Source organism: Numenius arquata, chromosome 11 (assembly GCF_964106895.1).
Source record: "Numenius arquata chromosome 11, bNumArq3.hap1.1, whole genome shotgun sequence".
Classification (NCBI taxonomy): domain Eukaryota; kingdom Metazoa; phylum Chordata; class Aves; order Charadriiformes; family Scolopacidae; genus Numenius; species Numenius arquata.
Window position 1 is genome coordinate 36,090,949 of NC_133586.1, and position 11,188 is coordinate 36,102,136.

At 66.3% G+C, this 11,188-nt stretch overlaps 1 protein-coding gene across 1 annotated transcript; it reads left to right on the forward strand.

Annotated features, from left to right (window-relative positions):
- Positions 1 to 1,079: 1,079 nt before the first annotated feature.
- RNF44 (ring finger protein 44) lies at positions 1,080 to 7,576 on the forward strand. Its single transcript, XM_074156242.1, has 11 exons — positions 1,080 to 1,263; positions 4,100 to 4,280; positions 4,664 to 4,880; positions 5,398 to 5,565; positions 5,771 to 5,947; positions 6,145 to 6,306; positions 6,386 to 6,510; positions 6,679 to 6,766; positions 6,909 to 7,030; positions 7,133 to 7,232; positions 7,514 to 7,576. Exons 2-11 carry the CDS (start codon positions 4,174 to 4,176, stop codon positions 7,574 to 7,576), a joined length of 1,329 nt encoding a protein of 442 aa, XP_074012343.1. The 5' UTR covers positions 1,080 to 1,263; positions 4,100 to 4,173.
- Positions 7,577 to 11,188: the final 3,612 nt, after the last annotated feature.

Genomic DNA, 11,188 nt, shown 5'->3' on the forward strand with positions numbered 1-11,188 from the left:
GGCTCGCTCGCCTACCTGGGAATTTCTAAGTGTGCGTTGTAACCCGGGGAAGTTTGGCTTGGATGCAGCGTCTGGCTTTCAGCAAGGCTGCTGCCATGCACTCTCCTGCGCGCAGGGGCTCGACCGGCGCTGAACGCTGTGTCCGGGGGCATGCGGGGAGCCGGTGGCACGGCCTCTTGCTGTGGCATTAGCCACCAGCCGGGCAACTTGCTGGGCTGACCTGCAGGAGATGCTCGGAGGGCGCTCCGTGTTTAATCGAGGGGAGAGAGCAGGGGGCTTTTCTGAAGCAAAAGGGGGTTTTCTGGTGCCTGGAGATTAGAACTGGGTAGTGATGCCATGTGAGAGCTGCCTGTGCCCGGCAGGCCGTTGGTGCGGGAGGGGAGCAGCCTCTCCCCCGTTCCGTCCCGACCCGACCCATCCCGGTGCAGGAGGGTGGCGGAGAGCCCCGCTTCAACTTCCCCCTTGCCCGGGCTTCTCCACCGACCCGGCCGTGGGAATGCGGCGGGCCGGCCGGGAACGCCCGGACACACCGTGCCGCTGCCCTCCGCGGTCCACCGGCCTCACGGAGGTGCCAGCCTGGCGGGCCGGGAGCGGCGGGCAGAACCCAAGGTAAGGTGCCACCTCGGCCCGTCCGGTACCGAGCCCCTTTGAGAGGGCAGACGGTGCCCGGTGCCCTCTCCGCGGCGGGAGGATCTCGGTCCGGCCGGGCCGCCCGCGGGCCCCGTTGCTAAGGCCCCCACCCCTCCGTGGAGACCGTTGCTAGGACACCGCCCCCCCGGGGGGGGGGGGCGAGGGGGGGCCGGCGTTGCCCCGCGTGGCGGCCCGGCCCCGCGCCTCCAAGATGGCTGCGGAGCGTGACACGCCTGGTCACGTGGGGCGCGCCGCACCGCCCCCCCTCCCCCCCCCCTCCCCGCACACACTCCCCCCAACCTCCCCCCGCCTCCCGCCAGCCGCGCGCGCCCCCGGGGCCTCCCGAGTGTTGTGACTCGGTCCGGCGCGTCCCGCCGCCGGTTCTTAAAGGGGCAGGCACCCCCCCCCGCGCCCACCCCCTTCCCGGCCCGCCGCGGCGGAAAACAAAGAGGCACCGGAAACAGCGGCGGCGGGGAAGGGGCCGGCCCGGCGGGGGGCGGGAGGCGGGCGGGAGGGAGGGCCGGCGGCGGGCGGGGGGGCAGGCCCGGGCCCGGCGTCGGCGAACAAAGAGCGGCGGGAGGGGGCGGGGGCGCCGCAGCGGCACCGGAGCGGCGGCCCAGGCCATCGGTGCAGGTAGGTGCGGGCGGGGGGGGGGGGGTGTGGGGCGGGAGCGGGGCGGGGGCCGCCCCCCGGAGCTCCGGCGGCACCTGCCCCGGGCGGCGGCGGCGGGGCCCGGCGGCCGCCTTTGTTATTGCTTTTGTTTGGCGCCGAGCACATGGCCCCGAAGCGGCCGCTCTTAAAGCCACAGCTCCGCGCCCGGCACCGGCGGGGGGCGCGGGCTGCCGGCCGGCCGGTGCACCCGGGGGGAATGGGGGGCTGCGAGGTGGGGGTGCCCCGTCGGGCTGCTGCAGCGTTCTGTGTGCTTCGGGCTGTGCCGCCGTTCCGGAGAGCCCCGGGGCTGGGCTCGGGTTTGGGGTCGGGGTCCGCGGGGCGGCGCTCCGAAGGGACTGCGGGGCCAGCGGTGACCCCGCTCCCGCGGGAGTTGGCGGCGCTCCCGTAGGGGCGGCGGGGGAGCCCGGGGTGCCGGGACGGAGCCAGCGACGGGTGGCAACGGGGTGGCAAGACCCCCGGGGAGGCGACGGCGGGGCGGGCGGCTCCTCCGGCGGCCCCGGAGCCCGGCTCTGCCCGAGCAGATGGCACCGGGCGTGAGCGCTGGCGCGCTGCTAACTTTGTTCTCGGCGGGGCCCGGGAGCCGCCTCGCCTCGCCGAGGGGCGCGGGGTCCCCTGCGCTCCGGGGGCCTCCGCGGGGTCGCGGTGACCCTGCCCGGGGTGCGAGGGTGGGACAGCGGGGTAGGTGTCTGGCGGGGGTGATGGTTGTGGCAGGACCGGGGGCGCTGTGCCCCTCGGCCACCGCCGTCCTGGCGAGTCGGGGACGTCCCGCGGTGGGAATCGTGTCCCCGGGAGCCCGGGCAGCCCCCTCTGCTCTGGGGGTCCCGCTAAAAGGAGAGCCCCTGCATGGCTTTAGTGTCGCCGTCCCTCAGCCCATCGCTGGGGTGTCTGGTCTGGACGGTGCTCCCCGGGTCACTTGCAGCACGTGTGCGCCCAGAGTGAGCGGGAGGCAGTGACACCTCGGGGAGCCTCCCGGGCCACCGCTGCGCCCCGGCCCCCAGCCCGCTGGTGGGGCACCCTGGCAGAGACTCGAGGGCAGGATAAAACACCCCTGGGGACAACCCCCCGTCGTTGGGCACAGCCCCTTCCCCGGCAGCAGCCGCAGATGGGCTCCTGGGGGGCTCAGGCTGTGGCTTTGGGGGTTTTGTTATTTTTTTATTTATTTTTTTTTTCTCCCTTTTACCCCCAAAGCAGAGAGAGAAATTTGCTTTTGGCTTCTGAAATGGTATGGCAGATGGGGGTGAGGTTAAGAAGAGACCCGTGTGTGGCACAGGGCTCGCCTCGGTGACTTCCCGCCATGGTTGGTGATGCCTGTCACCCAGGCGTGACATTGTACCTTCTTCCTGCTGGGGTGAGGCCATGGGAGGGCTCCTCCTGGGGCTGAGCGGCACTCCCTGGCTCGGGGTGCCCTTCCTGGCCCTGGCATCCCTGTGCCATGGGCACCGAGGAGGAGGAGGTAGGGCTGAAGAAGGAGCTGCTTTGCTGGGGGGGAGAGGGGGGCACACCACCAGCCTGCAGGCCAGCTGGATTTAGGGATATGTGGGGTGCAGTGCCGAGGCCATGGCTGCTCCCACTTGCTGGCCGTGACGGTGGAGGGCGAGGGAGGCTGGCAGAGGGGTGGGAGGGTGCCTGGGGGTGGCCTCTCTTGGGGGAGGAGGGGGGGGCTGGATGCGCATGGATCCAGGGGAGAGCCCTTTCGGGGGCTGGGGAGCCAGGGGCTGGGGAAGCTCAGCCCAGCATGCAGATGTCTCCCCTGTGCAGTGCCAACCTTCACTGGGGCTGGGGGGGTGAGCTGTGTGGTGGTGGGGCGCTGGCATGGGGACACCAGCCAGGCTGGGTGCAGGAGGGGAGATGGGGCAGGGCCCGGAGCTGTGTTCCCGCTGACCCCCTGCCAGTGGGGGCGGAGGGGGGAGTGGAGCTGCCCATGCCTGTCCCTCCCCTCCATGGGGACACGCGGTCGTGTCCCGTATGCAGCAGAGAGTTGACGTGCACAGACTGAGCCGTGAGCCCCGCTGTCCCCTGCCAGCCCCCCACGTCTGTCACTGGGGCAGCAGCGTCAGTCCAGAGTAGGACGTGCAGGAGCCCAGCGAGAGAGAGCAGCCCCTAGAGCAGCCCTGGAGCCCGTCGTGGCCAAGGACACGCTGGAACCCCCCCCCACGCCATGGCTCGGGCCCCCCGGCCAGCAGCCTGGGACACTGCCGCAGCCACAGGGCCCTTCGCCGCTTGCTTTTCTCTGTGCCAAAAACAAGTGCTTCTCTCTCATTCAGTGTCCGTGTCTTGCATGGGGGGGGTGGCTCTGGTCATGCAGTGGAGGGACAGTAACTGGGAGGGGGGTGGGCTCTTCCTGCCCTCCCCTTTTCCCCCCCCCTAGGGCTGCATCCAGCCTCAGGAGCTGGGGTGAACGCAGGTCTAAGTCCTGGAGCAGCAAGACCTCTGGTCGTTACCAGTACCATCCCCATGGGAGGGAGGGATGAGCAGGCTGAGCCATGCGGGGACAGTGGTGCTGGGGTGGCTCAGAGTCACTTGTGTGGGTGGCAGGGCTAGGCATGGGGAAGGTGGCCTGGCTCCCAGCACAGAGGGGGCACGGGCAGGGGCCATGCGGGCTGCAACCCCCCCAGCGTGTCTGCGGGCGCAGTGGCTGCCCGGCCTCGCTCCATGCCTCTCCTCCCTTCCCTCTCCCAAAGCAGGCCGGGGGTGGGAGTGGGCTGGGGGTTGCTGCCCAGGCCTGGGGTGCAGGGAGGATTCTGACCTCGCCCAGCCCCAGGATTTGGGGTGCCGTGACCCACTGTCCTTCTCACAGGATCCAAGGTGCTGGTGTCTTGCCCTGCCTGGAGCCTGAGGTCCCACGTGCCCATCCGCCTCCCGACGTCACCAATGCGACCATGGGAACTGGCAGTGAATAGGCGGCCACCCTCTGCCCCTTTTAACCAGCGCCGTTTCTCGGGGGGACCCTGCAGCAGCCCCGACCACCTCCGGCGAAGGTACGGGGCACAGGGCCCTGTCACCCATGGTGTGTGGGGACACGGGGACGATTCCATGGTCCTGCTGGGGCAAACCACTGGCTCCTGGAGCGCTTGAGGGGAGACTGTGGCAGGGAAGCGTGTCCACCTGGCCTGGCTGATGGGTCCCTGGGGAGCAGGGTTGGGGACACGGCGGGGGGGCCACATACAGGGTGAGCAGAGGAGCCAGTTCTGGAGCTCCCCAGCCAGACAAGGAGCCTGGCCTGGCACCACGCCCTGGCCATCTCGTCCCGGGAGCCGGGTTGGCACTGACTTGTCTGCGGCCACCCACCCTGTCTGGGGCTGTGGTGCCCCTGGCCCGGGGGTCACTCCTGCTCTGTTTCTCTCCCGCGGTGGCCCCGCAGCCCCCCTGCCAGACGTCAGTGGGGACGACGCGACCGACCTCTGGCAACCCTGCTGGGCCAGGATGAGCCCCAGCTACACCCTGCCTTCCCCCAGCAGCCGCACATCCCTGTAGATGAGCCCCGCGCCTACGCTCTCCCCAGCACGCCGCCACGAATGCTTCACCCGGCCGCTCACCCGCCCCACCAGAACCCATTCATGGTGGATCTGCATGACCAGGTAGGTGCTGCAGCCCCCAGACCCATTGCTAAGTGTGACCCTATGTTGGCTCTGGGCTGGTGTCTGGGGCAGTGGTCCCAAGACATGTCCCTGCATCCCCTCTGGCCAGTCCCTTGCTGCTGAGAGCATCCAGCCCTGAGGCTGCCAGTGCTCTTGTCCTCCAAGCATTTAAACCCGGGGGTCCCCCTGCCAGCTTGGGTGGGTCCAGGGTGGTCTCTGCTCCCAGGGGATAGGGACAGACCCCTCATAGGGTTGTTCATGTCACAGCTGTCACCGTTGTCCATGGTGGCAGTGCTGGGTCGTGCCAGCCTGTCCGTGGGGAGCAAAGAGGGGTCCAAAACCCACCTTGAACCCGTCCTGCACTCATCACCCCTTCTCCGGCCACACCAGTGGGATGGAGGTGCCAGGCGATTGTGTCCCAGTGCCGAGTGCTCAGTGCCCTGCTGCCATCCTGCCAGGATGGGGACAGCTGAGCCGAGGCTGTCCCCTGACTGTGCCCTTGGTGCCTCATCCTCAGGTGCACCAGGGACCTGTCCCTCTCTCCTACACGGTTACCACCGTCACGACGCAAGGCTTCCCCATCCACGCCGGCCAGCACATCCCTGGGTGCAGCACCCAGCAGCTCCCAGCATGCTCAGTGATGTTCAGTGGACAGCACTACCCGCTCTGCTGCCTCCCGCCCCCGGTGAGTCATGGCGGGGGACACCGACAGGGGACATCTGGGGACAGCCTGGGCCGTGGGTGCTTGGAGGTCGCGTGGGTACCCAGGCCCACCGGAGTGCAAGTTTCAGGGAGCATGGGGTCTCTTGGAGGTCCAGGGGAGGGGCTGGGGGTTCAGCCATGCCCGTGGTTGATGTCTTGACTCCTGTTTTTCTCTCCATCCTCCACAGCTGATCCAGGCATGCGCCATGCAACAGCTCCCCGTCTCCTACCAGACGTTCCCCCCCATCATCTCCAGCGACCATTACATCCTGCACCCCCCTCCGCCGCCAGTGCCCCCCCACCAGCCACCCCACATGGCCCCCCTGGGGCAGTTTGTACCTCTCCAAGCCCAGCACCCACGCATGGTGAGTTGGGGTGGGGGTACGGACTGCGGACACGATGCGCCCTGTGGCCAACAAAGACCACCTTGGGGTCTTGTCCATCTGCAGCCTCCGAGGATCTGAGCTGGGGGTGATCGGTGGGATGCCCAGGGTGCCCCTGTCCTGCTAGTGTCCGGGGGGGGGGGGTGTTGTAATTTGGGCCTAACTGTTTCCCCCCACAGCCTCTGCAGAGGATAGACAATGACGTGGACCTGCGAGGGGAGCAGCACCCCATCACAGGCTTCACATACCCCCCGTCCCACCACGCTCCCACGCTGTCCCCCTCTGTGCCGCTGCATTACCTCCCCCACGACCCGCTGCACCAAGAACTGCCATTCGGCGTGGTGAGTCCCCGTCTTGTGGAGGGGTTGGGGAGATGCCCTGGGGCTGGCACAACTCTGAGCGCCCCTTCTCTCCCCACAGCCATACCCCCACATGATGCCCCGGCGGCTGAACACCCAGCGGTACCGGCTGCAGCAGGCGCTGCCCCCCCCGCCGCCCCCTCCGCCGCCACCCCCATACTACCCGAGCTTCCTGCCCTATTTCCTGTGAGTACCAGGGGGGATATGGCAGGACGCATGGGGCAGGGGTGGCACCATGGATGGGGGGCACAGTGGTGCGGTGTTGGCACAGGTGGCTCTGCCCCCCTGGGGGGATGCCAGGGCAGAGGTTGGGGTTTGCAGCCTCATGCCGACCGCCCCGTCCTTACCCCCCAGCTCTATGCTTCCCGTGTCGCCGACGGCTGTGGGGCCCACGATCAGCCTAGACCTGGACGTGGATGATGTGGAGATGGAGAATTACGAGGTGCGTTGGCTCTGCTTCAGGGTGGTGGGATGGGGGAGCTGGGAAGGGGATTGGGGATTGCTCTGCCAGGATGGGGAGAGCCTGGAGGGGTGCTGTGCCGGGGCATGAGCTGAGCTGAGCCGGTCTCTGCCTCTTCTTCCAGGCATTGCTGAACCTGGCCGAGCGGCTGGGGGAGGCCAAGCCGCGGGGACTCACCAAAGCAGACATCGAGCACCTCCCGTCCTACCGCTTCAACCCCGAGAGCCACCAGTCTGAGCAGACCCTGTGAGTGAGCCTGGGGTGCAGATGGGGGAACATGGGGGTGCCTGGTGGGGGGCCAGGGGCCGTGGCTGATGTGGTGGCCATACTGATGGCTGCCTCCCCCAGGTGCGTCGTGTGCTTCAGCGACTTCGAGGCCCGGCAGCTTCTCCGCGTCCTGCCCTGCAACCACGAGTTCCACGCCAAGTGTGTCGACAAATGGTTAAAGGTACTGCCTGTGCCTGTCGGGAAGGGGGGAGCGGGGTGGCTTCTTGGGGTGCTGTGGGCACAGGGTGCTGCCTTTCGGGTGGTCTCAGTGCCATGTAACACGGGATGTGCTGGGAGCACCGGGACCAAGCACCGTGCTGGGCTGGATCAGGCACTCCAGGGACGTGGCACACTGCGGGGTGCTTCCAGCCCTTTGCGGTGGGGTCTCGGGGGGTAGGATCCTGGGTGCAGGTGGTGCCATGGGGCGCCCGCTCACTTGCCCCCATCTCTCCTTGCCCGCAGGCGAACCGCACGTGCCCCATCTGCCGGGCAGACGCGTCGGAGGTGCAGCGGGAGGCGGACTGAGGCTGGTGGGCGCTGTGCCGCACAATTCGCTAGAGGACGAGGACGCCGGGCCAGGGGCGGGGGCCGCTGCCCGCTGCTAGGGCCTGACCCTGCGCTTACCCCCCCTCCCCAAAGCCTCTCCTCGGATGTGGTGAGCATTGAGCAGTCCGGGCTCCCGGCCAGCCCTCCTCCTCCCCGCCGGGGCACGGACTCGGCCGGACGCCTGCCCGCTGCGCTCCCGGGGCCCCGAATCGTGTTGTGCTGGAGGCGGGAGGCGCATGACCGTGCCCTCCGCGCTCCAAAGACGCTGTTGTTGCTCCATCACTTTCCAGGTCTTTATACTCCACTAGAGAATTAGTGTTTTTTCCCTTTGTCACTTTTTTTTTTTTTTTTTTTTTCCCATGGTTCGTTTTTTTGTTTCCCCCCGTTCCCTTTCCTTTTCCCGTCGCGTTTTCTGTTCCATGGCCGTTTGACCCACTGGTGCGCAGGCGGCACCTCCCCTCGGCGTTGCTCGCGGAGGACGCAGGGAGGAGAGAGAGGAGGGAGCGCCGCGGGTTTGATGCCGGACGGCACCCTGAGCCAGCCCCGGGGGCAGCCGGAGGAGGTGGCCGGCGGAGCGCGGCCAAGGTGGGACACCAGCAACCCCGTGGCGTGGCCGGGGCAGGAACGCCGCCATCCCTGCTCCCGCACGCAGCCCAGCGGCAGCCCTCTCTCTTGCCTCGGCTGCCCTGGGGAGCCCCGGAGGGTTATGGCTGCTTGGGGTCTTTCCCCAGTGACAGGATGGTGCGGCCCCGGTCCCTCTCCCCATTCATTCCCCCATGCCCATCCGGGGCCATGCCATGTGGTGTCCTGTGGGGCAGCCAGGCCTGGGGGAGACCCCAGCCCCGTCCCGGCGGCCATGGGCTTGCGGTGTGCCACCGGGCTCCCGCTGTTCTTCTGTCCCGCCGCCATAAATCGGCATAGCCCCGTGCCCCTGTCCTGCTGGCTGGACGGTGTGGCGCGGTGCCCCCGGCCGGTGGGCAGCAGGGGGGGCCCAGCCGGGCTGCGGCGGGTGCCCGCCCCCGGAGTGGGTGGGGGGGGATTTATCCATCACCTCGTGGTGTATTTTCAGTGCTACCCCTGGCCCTGGGGCAGGGGGAGCTGTGAGCAGCCCCCCGCCGCCGTATCCCCCCCCCATGCCCACGCCGGGGCCCAGGAGCGAAGCCGCCGCCGCCGCTGCCCGGCTCCAGCAATCCCGCGTGGCCGTTGTTTTGCATGATTAATTAGCGAGGAGGGTGACGGGAGGCGGCGGCGGTGAGAGGGACCACCCTCCCCTCGCGGCGCGTGTTGCTGACGCCTGGGAGCCTCCGAGCGGACGCCAGCCCTATGTAAATGTTCACAAAAATATGCATGCATGTCTGACCAGCTTGGAACGTGGTCTTGGCTACGTCTAGCCGGCTGTGGGGTGAGGGGGGGTGGGGAGAGGGGGTTTTTGTGCTCAGCTGATACTGCCATGCACTGTACTGCACATGTCCGCAACGCCACAGCAGGACCGTGAGACTTTTCAGGGCCGTCCCCGCGGGCTCTGCGCCCCTCCGAGCGGGAGGCGGCGGCCGGGGTGAGGGGCGCCCGCGGTGGCGGCGTGTGCAAGGGGCCAGGGTGGGAGGGTGTGTGGAGGGGAAGGGGGCCGCTCCCCGCGGGGCGGGGGGCAGGTGGCGGGGCTGGCCCCCCGCAGCGGCCCTGGCCGCCATCTTGGGGCTGGGTGCGAGGTGAGGGGCCGCGCCCGGCAGGTGGGTGGGCGGGGCGGTGCTGCCCACGCTGCCACGCCATAGGTCGGGGGGGGGCAGATGCCAATCACTGGGGTGCTGAGGTAGCCCCGCTCCCGATTGGCCGTGCACCGCCGCTCCCGGCCCCCACTCTCCGCCCAGCCAATCAGGTGCGGGGGAGCAGCGAGCGGCGCGGCGCTATTGGCCGGCTCCCCCTTTGCCGCCCTTTCCCTGCCAAGCGTCGAGGCCGAGGGCTCCCGGCCCGGCGCCACCAGCTCCGCCATGGCGCTGGCACCGCTGGGCTCGGTGCCCCTTGGGCAGGACCCCGGCCCCCTCCCCGTCCCTCGCTCAGTGACAGATAACCAAAGGAGTCCCCGTGCCGCGCGGCGGCCTCGCGCCCCCGGAGACGCCCCCCCCGCCACCCCCACCCCCTCCTCCCCTCCCGCCCTCGTGGTGCCCAGGGAGCCAGGAAAGCCTTACGGTCCTTTGACGGCGACTCGAAAGCTCACAGCTCGTGTGCTGCAGAATTTATTCCAATGAGCAGCTAAAAGTATCATTTAAAAAAAAAAAAATTAACAAAAAGAAAAAATTACAAAAAAAAAAAAAAAAATTACTAAAAAACAATTATTTAGGGTGTTTGTGATTGCTGACTGCGCTGTAGATACCACTGTTTACCAATGATTTCCTGTGGTGGGATAGTGGACTGTTTACTGTTCTATTATACCAGTCCCCGGGCCCTCCGGTGGGACCCCCGCGGCCCCCGCGGCTCCCCGGAAGGTGCTAGGACGTGTGTTCTGTGTTAGAAAGTTTTTATATATATATATATATATATAAATATATATATATAATTTTTTTTGCTCTGTTACTTGCACATTTTACAGTTACCTCATTTTTCCCATGTATGTATTTGAAAAAAGGCTAATATATAGAAAAAAAAAGGTTCTTAAAGCTCTAAAAGTGTTTGTTTTTTTTCCATTCCATTGGAATCATATTGGTTTTGTAGCATTTAACATAACTAGTATGTTGTATTATATATATGTGTATTATACTGATTGAAATTTTTAACAGATTTGTACTTTTTTTAAAATGAAAGTTGCTAGTTCTGCTTGACCAAGTAGTGCAATCATTATTTTTTTTAATGTTGTGGCTGATTTTGAGAGGGATATTCACTAATAAATGTATGATGTATACCAACGCGCTGTGCCCCGCCTCTTGTCTCGAGGGGGCCGGAGTGGCCCTGCTGGGTCCCCTTGGGGGGGTGTGTGTGTGTGTGTGTGTGCTGAGGCCAGGCTAGCACTCAGGTCAGGGATGGTGTTCCCAGGCCACCACTGAGCAGGTGGAAGGAGGGTGCAGAGGCTGGAGGAACCCCACAGAGGGGCTTAGAGAAGACCCCCGAGGGCGGAAGCAAGATCTAGCAGGGTTCTCTGCCCCAGAGGGGCGTCTGTGATCCAGCAGCACCATTGACCACCTTGCTCCCACCTGGAGATCCTTCACAGCTTACATTGAGATGGGAAGTCCTCCTAGATGCTACCCTGGGACAGTGTATCTTCTCACGTGGCTCCAGCAGCACCAGGGGGGCCGCTTCCACTCCCTCCTACAGCCCAACCCTCCAGCATGGCCATACCCAGCCAAGGAAGTGGCGATCCCTGTGCTCCCCTGGCTGGTGGGGAGACAAGACCAGCCCCAGAGAACATCAGCAGCTCCAGGCTGGGCACATCCACCCTCCACAGGGCAGAGGGGAGGAGCCGTACCTGCCCAAGGCTAAGAGCAGGGTTGCTGCTGCAGAAGGCTCTGTGGCCAGAAAGGGAACAGCTCTTCCTCTGGGAGGAAAACAAGGGATCTCCTCTCCCTGTCGAGAAAGCCACACCAGGCCCTGGAGCCACCAGGG

Coding starts and splice junctions, on each gene's coding strand:
- RNF44 (XM_074156242.1), top strand. CDS start 4,174: ATGCGACCATGGGAACTGGCAGTGAATAGGCGGCCACCCTCTGCCCCT. Junction 5,566..5,770: donor TCTGCTGCCTCCCGCCCCCG/GTGAGTCATGGC, acceptor CATCCTCCACAG/CTGATCCAGGCATGCGCCAT. Junction 7,031..7,132: donor CACCAGTCTGAGCAGACCCT/GTGAGTGAGCCT, acceptor TGCCTCCCCCAG/GTGCGTCGTGTGCTTCAGCG.